General features: G+C 37.4%; 1 protein-coding gene across 1 annotated transcript in view; it reads right to left on the reverse strand.

The window, feature by feature from the left end:
* Positions 1 to 24,455, reverse strand: part of LUZP2 (leucine zipper protein 2) — a 125,873-nt gene that overhangs the window by 39,683 nt on the left and 61,735 nt on the right. Inside the window, exons 5-7 of the mRNA XM_059848152.1 lie at positions 18,566 to 18,628; positions 5,495 to 5,557; positions 2,056 to 2,118 (exon numbers count right to left, since the gene is read on the reverse strand). Of these exons, the coding sequence (XP_059704135.1) occupies positions 2,056 to 2,118; positions 5,495 to 5,557; positions 18,566 to 18,628 (189 nt within the window). The remainder of the gene's footprint in view (positions 1 to 2,055; positions 2,119 to 5,494; positions 5,558 to 18,565; positions 18,629 to 24,455) is intronic.

Genomic DNA, 24,455 nt, shown 5'->3' on the forward strand with positions numbered 1-24,455 from the left:
AGTTATAACATCTGTATTGTCCCACCCTAATTAAGAAATAGTTCACACCATCTGATTGTGATGGTGTCAGTTATAACATCTGTATTGTCCCACCCTAATTAAGAAATAATTCACACCACCTGATTGTGATGGTGTCAGTTATTACATCTGTATTGTCCCAACCTAATTAAGAAATAATTCACACCATCTGATTGTGGTGGTGTCAGTTATAACATCTGTATTGTCCCACCCTAAGAAATAATTCACACCATCAGATTGTGGTGGTGTCAGTTATAACATCTGTATTGTCTCACCCTTCTCATGAGACTGAAAATGGAATAAAAGTTTTTAAAACACCTCTCAGTTGCCCCATCTCTGGGTCAGGAAAAGGGAATTGTCTGACAAAGAGCTGTGCCTATTCAATGTAAATCAAGGACTTTAAGCTGTAATTCATGTGGTCAAAAGCAGACCTAGTGTTCAGAAGACAATGCTCCAAGGACTGGAAGTGGAGACTGTGATGGAGAAAGCCACATCCAGCCAGATGAAACCACATCTATTCCCATTCCCACTAGACACATTTCCTCCCTCCACATGTGTGCCTTAACTTACATGGTCACAGCTCACTGAAGCAGCATCAGGAGAAGGTGGATTTCCCTGCAGGTGTGTCAGTGACTTGCTGCTCAGCCTTTCTGCCATGTTCACCTGTTTATGGTCCCATTTTCATCTTCTGTAAGCTTTTTTCAGGTGGGCAGTACTTGGCAGGAGGTCCCTTGCTAGGCATTCAATACACCCTACCATAGCTCAGATCCTTTTTTGGGATCACTGTGTATTACCACAATGAAAACAGCAAGTAGATAATGGTGCTGAGCAAACCTACTGCTCAGCCAAAGAAAACAAACTTTCACAGCAAGGCAAGATCAGAATTTTTGATCTTTACCTCTGCTCAAGCTCTCCATTATACTGAAGTTGAAGAAAGATGTGTTGCTTTTGTTAATGCTAGATGGCATTAAAAGTTGAATGCCTAGATCTATAATGTACCTAATTTTTGTCTCTAAATCTGTTTCCCTGGTTTTGGTCTTATGGAGACCAGAAATAAATGTCCCTGAAGAACCCTGGAATAAACCTATGCATTAAAAACAAAACAAACAAACAAAAAAAAAAGCACAGAAATCACACTCTCTTTTAAATGGCCTACATTACCCTATATTTACATATTTACAGCACTGTATCTACAACAGACACACAGCAGAGAGAGCTAAACACTTCAGGAGGACAATTTGGAACTCATATATATTGACATGAATGACTTTGTAAGTAATTCTAGGTCTAGTCCCTTTGGAGATGACTCCTTCATCTCCATCCTTTGTGCTGGGAATATATAAAAGCATTACTCCATTAACAGGCTTCAGTCAGGTTAATCTGCATCTCTCTTCTCTTCCTTTCAACAGGGATAAACTTCTCCCTGTGCTAACAAGGACTTGATGCCCTTCAGCAATGTCTTCCTGTTTTGTCTTCCCCTCCTTTATTTTAAAAAATTTTATTATTTTTAAAATGTGCTAGCTAGAACAGACTATGAATTTGGATTGTTTAAGCAACAGACGTTTCTTTTTTCTTAAATCTTCAGCCCTGAGGAACATTACATTGCTCAAGCTTATCATAAACCCAGAGGTTTGCTTTAAATATTACCAATACTTTGCCATGGAGGAGTGCTAATTAAAGGAAAAACAAGAAGCATCTGAAAAATATTACATCATTCAGTTAGAAAGATGAAAGATATGTTACAGAATGTATGGAATAGGGCAACAGGTTTTGTTCATCAGCAGTCACCTAGAATTTGGCTTTTTGTGAGCACAAAAACATAGATAGAAGTATATTTCTGAAAATGCATTACAGTATTAAGTCTGCTTTGGTGTTTTGAGCTCTTTTCAGAACAAACTTAGAACTGCAATAATAAAGAACTGCAATAATAAGACAAAGTTAGAACTGCAATAATAAAGGCAGCTATCATATTCCTACTTTGCTCCAATGCCATATTAACCCTAAAATTTCAGCTAACTATAGTGAAATAAAACTTACCTTAAAAATCAAATCCTTTTTCCCATAACGAAGCTCTTTCAGCTGGGCTTGAATCTTTTTTGACTGAAAGTGAGGATAAGCAAATCAGGTTTTGTGTTTTTTTTAATTTTAAATATTAAAAAAAAAGCATTGTAAATTCTGAGAACAGCAGACTCTAGATCAGATTGAAAATGTAGAACTCTCCACTCCAAACAATTGACAATTGCTTTTCCAGGTTCATAAGTCAAACCAACCAAAAGCAGAGAGGAAAATGCAGAATGGCACTCACCTAAAGCACACACCTGAGCTGGTACTGTAAAGAACAGAAATGGGCTCACACATTTCAGACAGGAGCTGTTATTAATGCTTTCCATGAAGCATAACTGAAGGAATCACCTTCAAAGCAAACAATCTTATTCTTAGAAGCAAAGAGGCTCCTTAGGCTTATCCAGGTCTTTGTCAAGATCAGGGTGTTCCAGGTGGCATCCAAAGGAACCCAACTATCCAAGGAATGTTAGTTCAGTTTTTATCTAAGAATCCTCTCAAAGTAATCTTTTTTTTAAATAAAATCCACAGTCTGTCACTGACATGTTTTCTGAAAAATCCTTTCCTTAGGATTTTTTCCTCCTGAGTTGCTGAGAGGCCTCAGGAACAAACTGCAAACAATGATTATCTGCTGCTGTGGGATGCAACAGGTGGGTCTGGGATTGGTCTCATCTTGTTGTTTCTAATTAATGGCCAATCCCAGTTCAGCTGTCCAGACTGTCTCTGTCAGTCACAAACCTTTGTTATTCATTCCTTTTCTATTCTAGCCAGCCTTCTGCTGAAATCCTTTCTTCTATTCTTTTAGTATGGTTTTTAATACAATATATATCTTAAAATAAAAAACCAAACCTTCTGAACACGGAGTCAACTTTCTCATCTCTTCCCTCATCCTGGGACCCCTGTGAACACTGTCACAACAGTCCCAACTGACACTCAATAAATTTTCTTGTATTAATTAATGCCGAGTGTTTTGAAGTCCTTGGAATGGATTAAAAGTCTGTTTTCACCTTTACTGAAAGAGCATTCCATAAACATAACACATTACAAAAGCAGTATATCTTTCTTAAGCTGGAATTTTTGGAAAGATTTTATCTCTTTCCACTCGATGCAGTCAAATTCAGTGACAGACTTTTGGGAAGGCTGAATGAATCTAAGGAATCAAAACTTTTAGAACCTGCTTTAAATGTTTAAACAGCAAGGCCAAAATGGTTATGGTGTTCTGTAAAATCTGAAACTAACAGCCAAGATCAGTCCAGCAGAATTCTTTGTTCTGGGACTTTATCCACTGCTACTTCATTCAACAGCACTGACTTCTGACCTGGGCAATGCAATTAATTGAGCTAGGGAATATATTCCACACCACCTAACAACCAGTGAGAAAATGTTCACCAATTTCAATTATTCTGAGGGCTGTGTTTAATAAAATATACAGTTTCTGTGATTTACAAGGCATCCAAATAGGCTGCAGAGGAGCCTGAGAGTGGCAATTAAGGTATAACTCATTTGCTAAATATGAAGCCTGTGATGAAATTAAGAGTCATAAAGATAAATAAACTCAGTGCTGGTCAAAAGCACGTGTATGGCCTGGAACTCTTTGTGATAAAATTTGATTATTTTGTGGATTTTCTGTGCTTCAAGGGAGAGGACCTCTTAGTCCTCTCAGGCAGATAAAATTACCATTAAACACAGGTCTCTAAAATACAGAGTTTGGTAGTATTGCCCTGGCATGTGTCCTGGAAACCCCAAGGTTTGCAGCCCTGCCTTCCTCCTTCCAAGGCCCTGGATCCTTGGAGAAGGGAATCCAGAAGGAAATCCTGTCTGTCTGCATGCAGCCTGAGGCAGCAAACCAAAGCAGGACCTTCCTGGCAGGCAATTCTACCCTCAAAGGGTATTGGAGGTAATACCTGAAAGCAGCTCACACAGTTGTTGTGCTTGGAGAGCACAGTGCTCAATTAAAAACAGAAAACACACTGTGTTTTTCTGGCTGGCACAGCTTAACTGGCAAAACAAGCACAAAAAAAGGAGCATTTCCAGTAGCAATTCTGCTTGTTCCAATGGTAACATGCTTAATAGCTGCACATTTGCCAGGAGGATTCATTAATCAAGAGATTCTCACACTTTGAAATGCACTCACAATCTGCTGTCTTGACTGTTACTTAATTTATGTTTAATTCTCTGCAGATCTCTGACTGCCAGGGCATGTCACACTGCATGTAATAAAATTAAGTTATCCTTAGGCTTCACCCTTAGATGCAAATATTAAAAGAGACATAATCAGAGAAAAGATCTTCAAGTTAAGGACCAAAGGTTCAAATATTATATATTATTATCATCTATAAAAATGCAGCTAGGTGTGGTGCTTTGACCCTGTCTGGATGCCAGGTGCCCACCAAAGCCACTCCATCACTTCCCTCCTCAACTGGCCAGGGAACAGAAAATATTTACTCACATTACTTTAGCCTGGGTTTTTTTGCATATATCATTTCTGTTAAGGTCATTGCACCTCTCCAGAATGAAACCAAAGCATGAAAAACTTCCTCTGTGCTAAAATTTGAAACTTGACCTCCTAAGCACTGATGTCTCACTTAAAAGGTAGAGACTCTAATGAAGAAAATGCATTCAATAATGATTAGGAAAATTTTAGTACAGAGGAAATTCTTTATGCTTTGTTTTCATTCTGGTGAGGTGCAATGACCTTAACAGAAACTATGTGCAAAAAAACCCAGACTAAAGTAATGGGAGTAAATCAGATGCATGTGTAATAGCTTTTGTTTAAATGAAAAGAAAAATAAAGGGAATGCTCACGTGAGTGCAGGCACTTCTGCACTGAGGAATTTGTCAAAAATAGGGCTTTTGTATCATTGTCTATCTCACTCTTCAGCAGAGGGGAGATTGCTCTCCCTCAGTTCCACAGTGACCATTTTTCCCTTGAAATAATGAAATATTCTGGGAATCAACAACAAAAGGACTTTCCTGTCTCCATTTGAAAATGGGCCTTTGGCAATTCCTGGCTCAGGGTAGACATGGAGTCCATGTAACTGAAATCACTTTTATCTATGTTATAGAGGCATATATCCAGAGTTATTAGATTATATATAGAGTTATTAGTTATTATATCTATTAGAGTTATACCACAGGCACGCCCAGATAATTTCATTTGTCTGAAACTTGTATTTGCAACTTGCTTTCTGATACATTTGAAATGCTTCTTGTGAAGACACAAAAATTAGTTGAGATGGCAGCACTGCAGGAACACTTACCATAAAAGCATAATATATATTCTGTATTCTGCTGTCTCTGTATATCTATATATTTTCTTGTGTATCTGTATAATGCACCAGGACCTCAGTACAAAACACTTTGATGCAAACTTTTTGGGTACATTAAATTCAGAATAGAGAGGAAACTTCCTTACCTCTTCTGCATGCATGCCACAAAGCTTGTTTCCTGACAAGAGCTTGTTTTTGAGGCTTTTGTTCTGAAAATGGGACAAAAAAAACCAAAATAGTTTATTAGCAAGTGTTACTAAAATATTAAGGGACCTTTTAACCATTTGATCATACTGACTTAATTTTTTTATATGGATAACATCTTCAAGTCACCAACAAAGATAAATAAAACAAGAGAGATTAATCAAGGCACAGTGTATCCTCTCACAGAATTCTTAAAGGCATTTGCATTAAAATTTGGTTCAACAGGAACAGGACTGCCCATAGAGACCTTCCCAGAGCACTGGGAACTGAAAGCAATTTAGATTTAATAAGCTGAGGTACAAAAGGGCAGAAAAAACCCTCTAATCCTTGCTTGGTGTCGACTCCATAGCTCAGTATCATTTTCTGTAAATCATTTTAACAACTGAGTAATAGGGTCAAGGCCTCATCACTTGGCCTTGATGATCAAAATCAAGGGGTGTTTCTGCTAAATTTTATAATTAAAAATGCAAGCAATAAAACCAGTAGAAAGTTAGTTACCTGACAGCATCCTGCCAAGTCAATATGGTTTTTCATGTAGGAGTTTTAAAATGTATTTCTTCTCATTTTCAGGGAAAAAACCAAACCCTGATAAAATTAATTCTTCATTGTAATTATTTTTCCACTACTCACTCATACTATCCCACAACTGACAATCAAGGTTGAAGATTTCTCTGGAGTGTGAACATTTTTTAAAACTGGTCAAAACCATAAGTATTCATTAAGCAGATCTACAAGTGCTGAACCTAACAAGCTTAACATGAAAAAAAAAATATTAAAAGGATACAAAAACCATCTATTCCTGCATTAATGGGCTGTAAATATACAAAGAGAAACTGAACCCACCCAATTTCAGGAATGTAAGTTTATTACTGAAGAGCAGTAGCTTTCCTGTACATTGAGCACAAGAACAAGCTGTCTTTAGAGGAAAAAACATAAATCCATCCAGTTCAAATTTAGGTCTGCATCCCACTGAAACACTGGAAGCTTTAATTCCAGGACTGGGAGCTTTGACTTTCTCTTGGAAATAAAAACCTTTTTTTCAAAGCAAATGCAAAGAAACTAAAATTTCATTTGAAAACTCATTTTCACGAGTCCAAAATAAGAAGGAGACCTGACATAACTTCACATTTCACTGTTGCTGGCTACCTTTCTGACACAACAGAAAGGAGCTAGGATGTCATTTTGAATGAGACAATCCAACAATCCAGATTCTCTTTGAAAATATGATTTGCATTTAGAGCTGGATGTTGCTCCAGTAAGTGTCACAGTCAATTTGGTTCTTTGTTTTAAAATTTATGTTGTAACTCATCAAAGAGCAATAGCCTATTGTACTAACCACTAGGGAAATACAGAACAAGACACCTGGCTCTGAAAAAAATGGAACTGTACAGCAGATACAGGATGAACAAAGGCAAACAAAATAAAAATCAAAGACATGAAGCACCCCTGACTCATCCACTGCTCACCAGGGGTGCACCTAAAGAACCAGGCTGTACTTGTGAACACAGGGTGAATGTGTTTTACACACATCCTGATGGTTTCAGCATCACCTTCTGGGATGATTAAACATCAGGCTGACTCATTATCCTCCAGTCCCTCTGCAGACTGGTGATGGTTGGTTCAGTAACACCCTGTCCATATTTCAGAGGCAAAGAGAATTTTGAGAATATTTTGAGAATACCATGCAGTAACCCAGAGTGTGAACAGCTGTGTGCCAACAGGACACACAATGTCCTAGATGGTTGTCACAATTTCCACATTTTGTGCCAAATAAACCTGGCAAAAGCATATAGTTATACATATACAGAATTTGTCCAAATCCAAAACTTGATGAAAATATTCAAAGTTAGGAGATGGACTCAATTTTTGAGATTTAGAGAGGTTGGTTTAACATGATTTCCCCATTCTGTCTCATGATCCAGACTGTTTGCAACAAAAGCACCCAGCAGGGTTATCAGAATGCAAGCAAAATATTCCTGATTGCATCCTAACTTCATAATGCTTTTGGAAATGAGAGCAAGCATTAAAAGTTAATATTATCCAGAGTATAATAAGTAGGAGCTTGTTAGAAGTAGATGACAACTTCTTGGCTACAATTTGCATGATTTTATGTTCCTTCACAAATCACATATGGCTGTTGAAAATAGCTCTGCATCCTGATTAATAGTACTCATTCTTATAGCAGAATATGAAGCATACCAGTAAAAACATCTGAAGTGTAACAGAACCTTTTTTTTTAAAATTAATTCTGAATTAAGACCTTTTTTTCTTCTGAAAGAAGTCTAATCAAGTACATATTCTGGAGGAATATGTCCCTTTTGCTAGAAATTGGCTATTCAAAGCCAGATTAATTAATCAATGACATTTTAAATTGACAAAGGCCTATTGATTCAGAACAGAACTTCTGACTTCTAAGACGTACAAGGATTAAAGATTATGCTCCTTTTCTTATTAAACATCCCTCAAAGAGCAAGAACAAATAAACTAATCAGAATTTTACGCAGTTTTAATTTCAAATACTTCATTTGTAATTAAGCACTTCAGTGCAGAAGATCTTGGACATTTCAATCTGAAAAATAAGGAATGAAGTATCTTTAACTATATCTTTAGTAATCAATTTAAAAATTATACAGAAAAATTATTTTAATTAGCAATGGCCTTCTAGACTTGGAGTTAAAATGTCATTATATTCAAAATAAACAGGTATTTTAATGTACTGGAACATCTTAGAAAGCTTTTAGCAAAGCTGTAGGGTGAAGTATTGGCATGCAATCACATCACTGAGCCACGTTCCAGTTGTACCTGCACTAGCAGGGAAAGTCTGTCCTCCATGAGGATCCTCCAGTCAATCCACAAAGAGTTGACTTAATGAAAACACAGACAAGGGACAGCTTGGGTGGGCACCTAGGGGTTCTCTTAATGCAGTGACACAGAACTCCAATTTAATCACCTTTAATATTTAATGATTTCCTGAAAGTCCTTGAACAAGATGAAGTGAAGTCAGGAGTGGGACCTAATTTAGAGGATCCAACTGACTTTTTTTGAGCCACTAATGTCTTCATGAATCACTGACCTACCCATGATACTGAACTTACATTTTATGCCTGAATCCCTTGCCTTGGGAAAAGGGTAATAAAGCAGAATAGTCTAATTTAAAATGAGCTATTTTTCCTTGCTTTTGAAAAGCCTTTCCCCCTATTTAAGCTCAGCACAGCAGCATCAGACAAGATATTTTGTATCAGGCTTCTAAGTATTATGAAAAAATAAAAAGAAGGCTCTGAGTACAGCTTAAACTTCTTGGGGTTTTGAGAGGAAATAGCACGTTTTTGCAAGCTAAACATTTTCAGAAAAATAACCTCCAACCAAACAGACTATATAATATTTCAGCAGAAAACTGAGGAAGTTAAGGACTGGCATAAAAGAGAGTTGGAGACAACATTTCTTAGCAGTTATAAACCAGCCTAACCTGCTAAGGGACACCTAGCTCCTAAGAACATCTGGAACACAAGGTGATCTGCCTGATCATCTTCTAACCACTCCCTAGTTCTACATGGACATCAGCTTCTCCTTAGTCCTGCCATGAATGTGGACTTGGGTGAATATCACAAAGTCAAGGAAGCCTTTCAGTGAGGTTGGGGTCATGCCTGAAAATGGTAATGGTTGCATATTGAGAAATAAACATTTTCTCAGTAATTTTCAGTTGTGTTTTATGTGATGTGATCATCCAAAGTTCTTTAAATTATTCTCACAAAACCTTTCCTGTTGATGTCTTGATTCAATACTTAAGCTCAGCAAAGAAAAAAGGTAATTTGTTGATTGTCACCTCAAACAATGTATTATTAAACAACAGAGGCTGTACTATGTAACACTGAAATTAAATCACCATTCTGAATTGTATTAAAAAGGACAAAGCCCCAAATATCCAAAGAAAATGAGTTGGTTTCCATGCTGAGTTTCTGCCCCAACACACTGTAACATTTGGCAAAGTTACACCTCCAAAATTTGGCAGTGAACTGTGCCTAGAAATGAAAAGCACATGCTCCTGTTTTCAGAAAAATGCATTTCTAGTATTTCCCTCTATCTTTTAGTACACCAGGAACTGTCCAAGAAGTCCTTTCCTCTCTAACCAGACCATTAGTCTTTATGTTATCTCCTGGCATCCTGCTTTCTGTGCTCATTCCAAATGTCACCTAGTATTGATAATATTCTCTGAACAGCTGCACTGATACAAAAGCTACAAAAAGAAATCTGGGTCCATGTACTGGAGCTATTTACTGTAGTTGAATGTAAAAAACCCAACTCTGTAATTACTGAAGGACTTGAAATTTTTTCCTGTATTTTTATTTTCCCTGCAAAAAGCGAGATTGAGACTGCTTGATACCAACATTTCCTCTAAATCTATTTTCATAAATTAGATCACAATCTCTTCAGTGCAACTTACTGAATTTATGTCAGTATGTCAGACTTTATATGTCAGGAGCTCAGCCATGAGTCCATCTAGTTTGTAATGCTTGGCATATTGAATTAGCTTCTCTGCACCCTTTTTTGACACATTTTCACCTCCCCAAAGCAGAGGAGAAATGACACAATATCTTTCATTCTGCTCTTTTTTTCACTTTTCTTTTGATCACCTTTGTCAAGCATTGCTGGGATCAAAAACCCTTTCATTTCTGGTGAAATTTCCAAAATAAAAATACAGTGTTTCAGCCATTCTACTAGATTAGCTCCAGTGCATCTAGTGTAAATATCCCCACTGCATTTTGCACGTAGCAATGTGTGTCATTTTACTGCAAACACTGTAATAAAGACACATCATTAATTAGAAGGACAAGCTATTTACTGTAGTTGAATGTAAAAAATCCAACTCTGTAATTACTGAAGGACTTGAAATTTTTTCCTGTATTTTTATTTTCCCTGCAAAAAGCGAGATTGAGACTGCTTGATACCAACATTTCCTCTAAATCTATTTTCATAAATTAGATCACAATCTCTTCAGTGCAACTTACTGAATTTATGTCAGTATGTCACACTTTATATGTCAGAAGCTCAGCCATGAGTCCATCTAGTTTGTAATGCTTTGCATATTGAATTAGCTTCTCTACACCCTTTTTTGACACACTTTCACCTCCCCAAAGCAGAGAAGAAATGACACAATATCTTTCATTCTGCTCTTTTTTCACTTTCCTTTGATCACCTTTGTCAAGCATTGCTGTGATCAAAAACCTTTTCATTTCTGGTGAAATTTCCAAAATAAAAATACAGTGTTTCAGCCAGTCTACTAGATTAGCTCCAGTGCATCTAGTGAAAATATCCCCACTGCATTTTGCACATAGCAATGTGTGTCATTTTACTGCAAACACTGTAATAAAGACACATCATTAATTAGAAGGACGAGCTATTTACTGTAGTTGAATGTAAAAAATCCAACTCTGTAATTACTGAAGGACTTGAAATTTTTTCCTGTATTTTTATTTTCCCTGCAAAAAGCGAGATTGAGACTGCTTGATACCAACATTTCCTCTAAATCTATTTTCATAAATTAGATCACAATCTCTTCAGTGCAACTTACTGAATTTATGTCAGTATGTCAGACTTTATATGCCAGAAGCTCAGCCATGAGTCCATCTAGTTTGTAATGCTTGGCATATTGAATTAGCTTCTCTGCACCCTTTTTTGACACACTTTCACCTCCCCAAAGCAGAGGAGAAATGACACAATATCTTTCATTCTGCTCTTTTTTTCACTTTCCCTTGATCACCTTTGTCAAGCATTGCTGGGATCAAAAACCCTTTCATTTCTGGTGAAATTTCCAAAATAAAAATACAGTGTTACAGCCATTCTACTAGATTAGCTCCAGTGCATCTAGTGTAAATGTCCCCACTGCATTTTGCACATAGCAATGTGTGTCATTTTACTGCAAACACTGTAATAAAGACACATCATTAATTAGAAGAACGAGCTTTTTATATCAGTGATAAATATGTTCAATTTCCTGCACTCACAGAAGGAGAGGCTGGATTGGCAGAGCATTGCTTACCTCTCAGACCACATGGTAGTCATCTGGTAGACATAAAGGTCTAAAATGTGTGAGGACAAGGTGTGTTTTAAACCAGAAAACAAATATTGCCACGACAAGCTGTAATTCCAGCATTTTTGACATTCTGGATGGGAGGCACCTCAGAGTCAAGGCAGGCTGCTGAACATTCCCATTAATTTACCCACCAACAATGGCCCATTTATGCAGCCCCTCATGATGCCCATTAAAAGGGGTCTAGATTTTCCCTGGAGACTGCAGCACTTTTTCTCCTGGCTGTGAATATCCAAGCCAAAGCCACGTGGGAAGCACAGCAAGATCTAATACCAGAGAACAGAGCAGCCAGGATCTGCAAAGCAGGGCTCAGGAACTCCTGCTTCCCACATTAGGCAGCCACGAAAAGACTTTGCTTTCAAGGTCTGAGCTTGAGTGCTGTGTATTTAAAATCTTCTCTGGAGAAGTTTAAAAGGAGCTGCATGATTGTGGATCCATTCTTGAATGGTTCTCACAGTTTGAAATGTTAAGCAGGCAAAGCAGACTGAGGTAAAGAGCAAAGTCAGTAAAATGCTGCTATGCTCTTAATTTCCACCTTACTCTGCTCCTTCTTTTAAGCACAGGAGAGTGGTTTGCTGCCACAGACATATTTTATGAAAAATCCTTTTGCCAGGATTTTTTTTCTCCTGAGAAGCCTCAGAAATGAAGTGTAAACAACAATTATCTGCTGCTGTGGAATGCAACAGGTGCAACTTTGATTGGTCCATGTGAGTTGTTTTTAATTAATGGCCAAGCACAGTCCAGCTGTGTTGGGACTCTGTTCAGCCACAAGATTTTATCATTCCACTCCTTTCCTTGCTAGCTTCTGATCAAATCCTTCCTTCTATTCTTTTAGAATAGTTTAATATATCCTTTTCTTTAGGGATATAATATATAATTAGGGATATAATTTATAATAGGGATATAATAGGGATATAATATATAATAGGGATATAATTTCTTCTTTAATATATCCTATTCTTTAATATATCCTTATCTCTTTTAATATAATATACATCATAAAATAATAAATCAGCCTTCTGAAACATGGAGTCAAGATTCTCATCTTCCCTCATCCTGGAACCCCTGCAGACACCCCCCCAGTTTGCAGGTAGAAACTTTCTAAAGTCTTTCTTTCCTTACTTTAACATTTGCAAAACATCAACTGTCACTATGTGATGACTCAAAATTGTATTTAACTATTTTTTTCAAATGGTATTAGTAAAATCTGCTTGAGTGTGTTTTCTCTAGATTAGGAGCAGTCTATATACATTGGCAAGGTATTTTTAGGACTGTAAACATGCTTTAGGAAAAACAGGGGCTTGCTGTTAGTTATTTTGCTGAATAGAATGTAGGCTTATTAATTTTAAGAGCAATTATTCTGATTTTGAGTCAACCTTCACAGGACCTTTTATACTAAAAATAGAACCAAAAATATCTGGTGAGTAAGAGAAATAATTCTTCACTTCAAGTCAAAGCCACTAAAATATCCAGAGGCCTATGAATGTGCACAAAGAATGCTCATATTCCTCCTTGAGATTAACAGAATGCAAAATAATTTGCTGAGTGTGGTAACTGATCCTTAAAATTGTATCAGAATTTGCTAGTTGTACTTTCCTGAGATACCTTCTGGATTACAAACCAAGATAGCAAAAAACAACATATGCTGATGGGTTGGAAAAACTGAATAAAGTCTATGAACCTGGAGAACTTCCATGAATACTTTAACAACCTCATCTGGTTAAGACAAAAGTGTTGCATACCCCAAAATAAAGAGAAATCTTAGAAAGACCAGGAAAACTGCAAGGGAAACAGCCATGTAGTCTGTCCTTGTGCTGAGTCTGACACGAGCTGCTCCCAGTGCCTGCCCCAGGCAGAAGTTAGCAGAGATAACCAGCCACAGCCAGGACCCAGGACATCCCTCTGGCTGCCCTGGAGCACTCCAGACCCTGGCAGGGGCTCAGAGACCTTGGCACAGAGACACCTGTGCCTTGGATTTTAGCCTGTGGAAACAATTCCCAACTCTGTGTGAGGAGTTACAAGCCACAAGGGTTTGAGTAGAATGACAGTGAATTTATCACAGGGTGAAAAAGTAGAATTCTGGGGATTTAGAATGGGGGTTCAGGAGGCAAGAGGGAGGAATCTGGGTGTATCCTGTCTTTCTTCTTATCCTCCATCTCCTGCTCTGTTGGTGGCACTTCTGGATTGGTTTAGAGTAGAGACAGACTGTCTAACACAGGTGATAGGAATTGGGAAATTATTGTAAATAAAGCACAGGTGGTTCTTAGAGTAAAAAGCCAACAGCACCCCAAGGGCAGGGACTGTGCCACAACCCGACCTGCTGGGCAGAGCTCAGCAGGGCAGAGAAGGAATGGAACAGAGAAGGGAAAATAAACAACCTTGAAAAGCAGAACTGACTCATCTTGACTTCTTTGGTCCCAGGGCTGGGAAAAAGAGACTTTCTAACACCTTGGGGGTCATCTCACCCACAGAAACCCGAGGCATGTGGACATCACAAGTGAAGACAAAGCTAGGTTGAAACCCAACCCAGACTGTCAGCCCAAAAGGAGGCCAGGGGAAGTGAGAATTTGTCTGTCTGGGTATTTAAGATGACTGTGCACCAGGTCCATCATTCCTGTGCAGGGCCTTGATTAAACACTGAAATTTTAGTGCAGAGAGGTTGGGACTAGATGATATTTAAGGTCCCTTCCAACCCAAACCATTCTCTGTATCTAGAAATGCAAACACATCAAGAAAACCCAAGTTTTAAGAAAACCCCTGTGCCATAGATGTGAGTGATGCCTCCTCTGCAAAGGCCCAGGGAGGTGAATGATGGAGAGCAGCCCAGCTGCTCTGGAGTGGCTCTGTAAGAGGAAAAGGCTTACACAGAAAGCAAAAGACCAAGCATGTCAACTTTGCTCTTTAGGTGCAGGTTCTGGGGTGACATGAATCAGGAAAACTAGCTAGTAAGGATTGGGGAAGAACAAAAAGCAAAAGAACAAACAAAAGCCTAAACCAGTGCCAAAAAAAAAAAAATCTTCAATATTGATCTGAATAATTGTTGTACAGTCAGGCAGCTTAGCTAAAATAGTTAACTGAATTTCAGTGATTTAAGGCTAAGCAAGTGTCAGACAACAGGTCTGGGTTTGAGTTTTTCAATATTATATAGAATCCAATCAAGTCACACCCAAAAAGCTGTAACCACTTAACACATTCCAGTTCACCTTCTCTCTCCCTCTCTCTCTGCTCCCTAGTCCTTCAATTCCCAGTATTTAAACCTCAGATTACTGACAAGGTGCCTCAGGGCAGGTCATGCCTCAGCAGCACAGAGCAGCTCAGCTCCACCTCACAGAGAACCAGAGCTGTCATCCTGCATGACAAGGAGCTTGTGCAAGGTCTGAGCCTGCCTTCTTGATGAGTGCAGACTCAAAACTTGCACATCTCTTTTCAAAAGGATGCTCTAGTCCTGAATTTTTTTTTTTTTTTGTATTTCAGGGTGATGAAAGAAAAAGCACAGAGATTTTAATCCCCTCCTCCAAAGTTTTTCCATCCTGCACAAAACAAAAAAATCATTGAAGACATTTAGTCTAACAGAAGACACACACAAAAAAAAAATCTCTGGATTCATTTTTCACCTTTTTAAATTCAACCAAATTATCTACCTCAATAGATGCATTTCAATACCTATTAGATTTTTTTACTTGAAATGAATAATTAATAGGTTTGGACAGGAAAGCAAATTTGACTGCCAGTAGATTTCCCATTAATACTTCTTTGGAAAAGAAGGGATATAAAAATGCAATTTATCCAATCCAGTTATATCAAATTGAACATTGGTCTGTCAGTCATAGGCAGACAATCTAAGTAATGCATCTAGCCAGGAAATTTCATAACTTTCATGCTTATGTACTTTTCAGAACTGATGTAAAGATCTGGGTCTAGGTCATAGCAGGTGTACTTCTCATGAATGTTTCTTTCAGCTACAGCTGACTATGCAGACTATTTAAAAGTGGCATATTTTTATCTGCAAAGTGTATTTCAAGATTTCTGAAGGCAGCTGAATTTTCAGAGAAGCAATCTTTTAATGAACTTACAGCTCAACAGCTGCATGTCTCATCATCCATAATTATTTCGCAAAATCCAAAACCCCCAGTGATGATAAAGCTGTGTCATTCCAAAGTCCCAGCAGTCCAGGATTAAATAGAAACATTTACAGGCTTATATTCCTGGCAGATATGAGCAACTATCAGACCCAATATGATGTGCCAGAAGTGAGCTGCTCACTCTGTAACAGGCCATCTAAAAAATGAAAATTTTAAATTATCTCTTTTTATACATATTCTATTTTATTCTAAATTTTTGCAAGCTTCTTAGTTCTACTGGTGCTTCTGCATTTCCAAACTTCTAGGTTTCTTTGCCAATAACAGAAATGGCTTGAAATAAGAGCACCTCTATTTGCATGCCAGTCCTTTAAAACTAAATTAACACAATCCACACGATGTTCCAGCTGGAAGTCTGACAACAATTTCTGTGGTATTTGCAGGAAGCACTCAAGGGCTTCTAAAACCCAGATGATTTTGAGATACCTAATCCCTTTCTGCTCTACCTGGCACATTTTCTCCTCAATACCACAGACTTTTTTTTTGTTGTTGTTGTTTATTTTTTTTTCCCCAAAGCCTTGAATAGGCTAAAAATTGCCTTTCTGTACAATGTCCTCTCCTCACCCACTACAGGACAGCTGCAGCATTCAGCTGGAAGGCTGCTGCCATCTATTTGTATCTCCAAAAGGCAAAGCTGAATGGCACTGAAAGGGCAGAAATAAATAGGAAATAAGAATAATAAGAGCAGAATTAAATAGGAAATAAGCAGAAATAAATAGGAAGTTATTTTTACAGTCACAGAAGAGCCTAAAATTGCAAAATTCACAATTTGGCAATATAAAACGAGGGTGAATGCAATATTTGAAAGAAGAGCAGCTATGAAGGAAGCATTTTCATTATCTGTCTCTATATAGTTGTATGCAGGTGATTGTTTCAAAACCTACACATAAAATGCTATCAAATATTGAAATATATAGCACATCCAAGTTCATGAGACTTTAAAAAGCAATGTGTATTCAGTGTTTGGAGGCAGGACCTAAATAACATTATATTTCCTCAAAATCATATCATATAAGTTCAGTCAAATTTCCAAAAAAACCCTGATATAAGTGGTTACTTTCAGGGAACTAACAAACATGGTATAAAAATTTAATAGAGAGCCATTAGGTAGGAATAGCTTTTGGTTCCTCTTCCACATAGTAGCTGACATTTGGTGCCAAAAGAAAGATTCCTTTCAAAGTAGATTTTCTAAATTTGCTATAAATACAGTAAATATTAGAAAAGTCTACTGACCTACCTAAGCAAATCAATGACAAAAAGAAAAATCATCAGACAGTTTGAGTGTTGAATAATGAGGTATTTGTGTTCAGTGAAAGATTTTTAATGACTGCTCAGTAGGATGAGGCTGATATGATTTATGAGAGTTTAAAGGCTCAATTGCAAAGCATCCAGTGGTAACAGATGAGAGCAGACAGCAAGGCATTTTTGACTGCAGACAGAGGAAACTGAGAGCATGGCCTGAAGAGGATGAGCAGCTGAAAGAGACATTTCCTGCTGCTGTGGTTTAGGAACAGAACCCCCAGGTCAGCCCCCAGTGAGACTCTCCCAAACCAGCTCACTCACTCACTCACCTCCCTCCCACTCTCCACTCCTGGAATTGATTTGGGGATTGGAGGCACAAAAGTGAAAATTGCAGCTTGAGACAAGAACAATTTACTAGAAATAGCAGCAAGATAAGAAAATGAACAGTAACAGCAACAATATTAGTAACAAAAGGTGTAAGAAAAACAAATTATACGGAAAGCAAAAGGGTACCAGACCATTTCAGGCACCATGCTCTTCTCTCTCAAACAGAACCAGAAATCAGAGAGTCCCCCCTTCCTGCCCCTGGCAAGTGATGTGGTATCAAACATTATGGTTCAGCCATGCCCCCTCCTGACTACTGTAAATAATTACTCCAAAACTAGGATACATTTATGACTTAAGAAGCAATGTACACATTTTTCAGATTGACCATATCTATACAATCTCATAGACCAAGGAAATCAGAGATTCCTGTTTAAATGACAGCTCCAAAGAGATCAAGGTTTCATACACATAGAATAGTTCAAAAAAGCAACAGAATTGAACAAAGCAGATAAAGACAAGAAGCCTGGCTGGCAAGAGAACAAGGCATCAAATGAATAAAATATTTTCAAGTGTAACGTTCTTTGCAAAATGAAGGAATGGAAAGAAAAACTGCATCCTGATTTAGGCAAATTGTGTGGAGAGAAAGGGATAAGGGGGAAAAGAAATATAATGCTGCTCAAATATTTCATGTTTCGATTCCAAGACCAAATTTCAAAGTAAATTCAGTTTAATACCACTAAACACTATTTAAAACAATGCTATATATTTTATTTGGAATTTTGGGATCAATCTAGGATTGATATTCACGGCACACAAAGCTTAAAAAAAATCACTGTAGGAGTTTCAGTTTTTTTAAAATTTGATTAGGAATCTCAGCTCTGATATTGCATTTCCTTTCTCCTCCTCTTGCTGTGCATTTCTAAAGTAAGCAATAACTGTAAGAACAAAGTTTCCCTGTGTGTCAATAACCTACAGAACTCCCTTTCTGAAAAAGCAGCAAAAGTTACAGAAGTCTCAAACTAAGCATGGAGTCAACCACTGCATTCCATAAAACACTATTTCTAAATGCACCCAGTCCTCTTTGTTGGCTTTTCTGTTCAGAGGATTTCTCTGGTGCCTTTCTTGCCTGCTACAATGCCATGCTTCACACGTGGAGCCAAACCAGACTCTTCCAACATGAAATCTGAATGGAGGTGACAATCAAATGCTCCTCTTACCTCGTTCTGGAGGTCTCGGATCATTTTGCTCTTCCTTTCCATTTCAGTCTTCAAAAAGTTAATCTACAATTTTAAAGAAATGTTGAGTGGAGTTGCTGAGGTGTAATTGTAAACACTAATTATTTTTTTATGCTTTAAAAAGTTTTGGGGGAAAAAAAAACCCAGCCACCAAATCAAAAAAATTTGCTTGCATACCAGATTGGTATAGGTCACAGTCAAGTATCTGATAAATCTACAAACATTTAGCATATTACCTAGAAAACTTACAATCAAGAGAAGAAAATTGCTGCATGTAAATAGGCTGACTTTTGTTTTGTACCAGCAGGCATAGTGTTTCTTTTTCAATATGATCATCAAAGAACTGAGGATTTTTAGAACAATGTTAACTGATTTTCTAACAAAAGCATTTTTCCCTCTAAGAACAAATCTATCAGAGCAGGTTTCTAACACATTTTATTTGAGTGTACAGTGCTGGTCCTAATTAGATGAAGACCTTGCTTCCAGTCAGACCCCCCTGTGGAATAAAGTGTGTTATACATGAAAGCATTCAAATATGGTCTTTAGATCCTACTAAAGTCAATGACTTGACTTGGAAAGTAGAAACTCCAGTCACAAGGCTTGACACTGAATTTGAACACAGTTTAAAAAATTATTTTTACAGAAGAGTTTTTTCAGGACTGAGCTTTAATCACAGGTTATGGAATTCAATGGGGGGAAGGAGGACATAATTATAAAAAAGCTAGGATTAAAAGAGCACATTTCTGTTGTTTTGAAGGAAGATGCTTTTGGATTGTTTAATTAGCAAAATACTCATCCCCATTTACCCTGTGTCCCATGCTGTTGGTACAAAACTCCAGGAAATTCCTCTGGCTGCCCTGGAGGACTCCAGACCCTGGCAGGGGGCTCAGAGACCTTGGCACAGGGTCAAAGACACCTGTGCCTTGGATTTTAGCCCATGGAAACAATTCCCAACTCTGTGTGAGGAGTTACAAGCCACAAGAGTTTGAGTAGAATGATAGTGAATCTACCACAGAGTAGAAAAGTAAAATTTTGAAGCTTTTAGAATAAGAGTTCAGAAAGCAAAATAGAAAAATCTAAGTGTGTTCTGTCCTTCTCCTTCTTCTTAACCTCCATCTTCTTGCTGTAATAGTAATGCTTTTAAATTAGTTTAAGGTAGAGACACTTATTATAAGTAATAATTATTAAAAAATGATTGTAAATAAAGTAGACATAGTTTTTAGTATAAAAAGCTAACACTGCCCTGAAAGCAGAGTGCATCAACCTGACCTACTCAACAAGCAAGTCAGAAAAACATGATTAGATAACAAAAAATAAACAACCTTAAAACAAAAACAAAAAAATCCTGTCGTCTCCTTCAGTCTTGAAGGTAAGAAAAAAAAAACTTTCTAACCCCTCAAAGTCATCTCAACCCCAAAACCATCATGAATGATCAAGGGAAACCACAGCTGTTCTGGCATCACAACAGAAAAACAAAACTCCTGTAAGAAAACAGATTCAGATTACAGAGCCACTGACCAAAAGGTTAATGGGTTGGATGTCAAGGGCATAAAAAAATGAACACTGCATCCACCTGATGTGACAGCTGTTCTTGTAATCACACTCAAGCAGGCATGTCAGTACTTTAAAAAACATCACAGAACTGGCAGCACCCTCAGCTGTATCAAAAGCAAAGTCAGACAATGCTATCATCACTTCAGACAGAAATGCAGGTGGGGGTCCATGAAACTAGTGCCACCTGGCATACATCAATTGAACTTCTTCTCCAAACTCTTCCAAAGTTCTAAGTGCTTTGATTGTGCAAGTACTGATTTCACAGCCACCTGCTGGCAGAGAATGATGCTTTATTCAGCACCTGCCTAGAAATGACATCCACAAACACTGAAATTTAGAACGTGCCTGGATAATAAATATGAAGGTTTTGCACAACAAAAAACAAAGGTCATAATGACAGTATCAGATCAAGATCAATGGGGAGAAGCACAATACAGGTATTTGTTGTGGTTACTTTGTTTTTTCAGCTGTTCAAAGGAATTGCCAGCTACCTACCATTAAATACTGAAAAAAAAAGATGTACTGACCTCCATTAAAGAGTGCTCCCTTTCTTAGATCTATCAGGAATATTAATATTCCTTCAAGGCACTTCACTTCTAGCTATGAATATATATGAAATAATTAAAGAGATGTGATACCAAAATTATTACCTCTGCATAGCTTGGATCTTTTAGGGAAGAGACATTTAAGACAGCCCAGTACTATAAATTTATCCAGTAAATTTGTTTAATTACTCTTCACATACAAATGTATCTTATATCACTGGTATGGACATCCTACACAGTGCAAACACACCATTTTAGCTTAGCTGAAAAAACCAAAAATTAAAATCAACAATTTAAAAATTAAAAAAATATTTTTACATCACTTCCTTTTTCAAAAATAATGAGAGTATTATTTAGGAACTCATTAATTTTTGCCTTTAAATTGTAACAGCATTTTAAGGGTCTTCTGCTAAGTCTCTAACAAATGAAGTGACAAAAGAATATTTAGGACTTTATAAATAGACATAAAGGCTTTTATTAGGAAAAAAAAAGTGACAAAGTACAGATATGGAGAGTTACATAGGAGGGATTGATATGACTTGTGTACTAAAGGGATAATTTTGCCTCTCCGTTTAAGTCTACCCATGTATAAAACTTCATGCTTAAGGCAGATCAATCTGTGTCAGACCATCAGAATGATGCTTTCTAAATCTCAAGGACAGGACATAATATAATTTTCCAGAAGAGATGTAAAAGTACTCCTTTCACTCATCAAATACTGAGAGTGCAGTAAGCAAGAGTAGACATTTATACCCAGCTCTAAATTGATAGGGAAAAAATGGCATTCACCTCTTTCCACATGTCTTCTGCCTTTCATTGCAGTAGACAATTGCCTTTAATTGCTATCTGGCTGCAATTATGAGAGTACATAATGAAAATACATTGTTCTAAGGCTGGACTTTCCAGTACTGAGCAAGGACACTGCTTCCATATCCTGGAGACAGTCATTCAAGACACTCAGAGCTTTGTGTCTTTTGGAGCTCATTATGTTTCTTAAAGACAACAATTTCCATCCAGTGGCCTTTCCTCACTGCAGTTGGTGACCTTGAAATGTTTAAATTAAATTTTCCCCCATCAAAACAGAGAATGCTTTAGCAGATGGTAGTGATCTAATTAAAACAGTCAGACAATAGTAGTTATTTGTGACAGGATGGTAAGATCCCAATATAACATCATTACTGCACAGCCAAGACTCAGCTGTAATCACATTCACTTACCTCCAGGCTTCTCTATCTTGCTCAGGACTAAAATGAGCAGTTAAGGTTTAACTGAAGTTCCTTCCTTAGCACCTGACTATTTTGGCCATATCTGGAAACCCTGACACACTCAGTGTTCATTTTCCTGGTCTGCTTTTCAAGGTATAGTGCAAAAAATTCACTTCAAAAGCCAGAGAGGACTGTCAAGGCTAATATGTAAAACATAGAAAACATTCTTTCCTTTGGGCAAAAAATGTGCTAAATACTTTTAAGAGCAAAGCTAAACAGATTTCACCTATTAGTCTTTCTAAGATGAATGTAAATTTTAAGCTGCAAGTTATAGTTTGATTAGTGAATGAAACTTTTGTCAAAGGAATATTTAGGACTTTATGAATAGACATAAAGGCTTTTATTAGGAAAAAAAAAAGTATTTTTGAAGGGAAAAGAACTTCAGATCGTTTTACTATAAATCTTCCATGTATGGGGATAATATTGAATCAAATTCCCCAAATTCTGTTAACCTTTTATTACTAGCAAAACCCTACTGATTTAAACATGCCCCTATTGTTTATGATTCCTTTATATGTCATATATAAAGTGTTACTTAATTCTCATTTCTCATAATGAACACTGAGCAAAAAAGGAAATTACACAGACAAATTTTTTCCTTTATTTTGTCAACTGTAACTGTAATGCCAAACAATCCTCTAGCATACCTTCTTTAAAACTGCTAGCATGATATAAAATACCAACAGAATAAAATAGAAAAGGTAGATTAAACTTACTCTACTTAGCCAAACTTTTTTTGAGTGTTTCCATATTTCTTTATCTTCCCCCTCACCCAGAGCCAGCCAGCTCTTTATATAAACTTTAACTTAATGGGAAGAAAGTTTTCCAACTTGCTAGAAGTGGAACTATTTCTTAACATGCACACATTAGCATGAAGGAGAGCCAAGCAAAGAGTCAGGCTCCCAAAAGCTCCAAGAGCTTTTTAACCTAATGAAGACAAACAGAATCAATACTTTGTTCATTCAAATTCATTGAAAAACCCCAAACAAACAAAACAAGACACTCTCAAGTTACATATGCCATTTGCTCTGTGCCTTTTGGATAACAAAAGTGAAAATCAGTCAGTCCACCATCTCCAGCTCTGTTTCTGGAAGAAGTGGCTCCACTTCACATTTAGAGATAATAGCTTGACATTACAAATTCTTTTTTCACTGCATGAAAACTTAATACAGATTGCTTTAGGTATTTGATGCTAAATACGAACAAAAAACTTTTTCAGCCTTTAATGATTGTTAAAGAGGACATCAGGGTGGTTTGGAATGATGTCACACATATTTTATATGCATATTGTATAACTCAACCCAGTATGGTCCTTCTGAAATGTTTTTAGATATAAAGTTCTAGTGTAATTCTTGTGAATTCTTACTTGCACTTTTACCTTGACCCAATAAAGAACACCTTCAGGCAGGTGTTAGGTGTTGAATTTGTGCAGCCATACCTACAGCAAGCATTGCATTATGCCTCCTGCACAAATGCAGGGAAATGTATTCCCACCTTTCCCCCTCCCACCAGGGCTTTATTAGTCTTTGTGAAATGTAACTCTGCTTTCATTTCCTCTGATTTATTTCACCAAGTCCTATAATATAAAATGTGCTTAAATCGGACTAGAAACAAGTTTTGCAATTAAATCAGAATAAAATTCAAGCTCCCATTCTATCACTGGTGTTGCAATAAAGTACTTAGACCTTCCTTCATAGAGTTCACATTGTTCTCAGAAAAACAAGGAACCCACAGAGAAAATATAAAAATAACCTTGTGTGTCAGGAATAAAACAACCTTGTGTGTCAGGAATCATATCTATCTCCATTTCTCTTGCAATTTTCATCTGAGGATCCTGAGCTCCTTTTTGAATATTCATTCAGTCTCACTGTACTGCTGAGCTTCACTATGTACATTGTCCTCTGAGGCACAGAGAAGTAAATCACAAGCCAAGGACACAGTTCTGATTTCCTTTGAATTATTAGCAAGTTTAATGTGCTATTAATGTCAAATACTGGAATTCAGCTGGAGAATTCTCATCCTGCCACCACCCCGAGCCAGATTCTGTTATACACTCAGAGCAGCTCTCCCTGGTTTCTACACCAGGTGATGTTTTGCTCACAGTTAATGGCAGATTTTGTTTTGTGTGGAACAAATCTTGTGCTCTTCCAAGTGCCAGAGTGGGAGTGAGTGTGCACAAGGCACTGTGGCTCAAATAAAAAAAGCACTCTATAACAAACACCAACAAACCCATTCACTGTATCTGAGATTTAAGTAATCCACACCTGAGTATCAAAATCCAATCAAGAGATTCAATGCTGAAATATGTTTTCCACCTGCCATTTGGAGCACCAGAATTGTGCTGATAAAGTCAATAGGAGCACACTGAACAAATGTCAGCTTTCCACCAGCATGTTCTGAGTACTCATCAGAGATAACTAGATACTCCTGTTGTTCTTATTTCAGAACTGGATTGAAGGAGGTGGTTCTGCCCCCCACTCTGCTCCTGTGAAGGCCCTCCTGGAGTGC

The sequence above is a fragment of the Haemorhous mexicanus genome, chromosome 6 (assembly GCF_027477595.1).
Source record: "Haemorhous mexicanus isolate bHaeMex1 chromosome 6, bHaeMex1.pri, whole genome shotgun sequence".
Classification (NCBI taxonomy): domain Eukaryota; kingdom Metazoa; phylum Chordata; class Aves; order Passeriformes; family Fringillidae; genus Haemorhous; species Haemorhous mexicanus.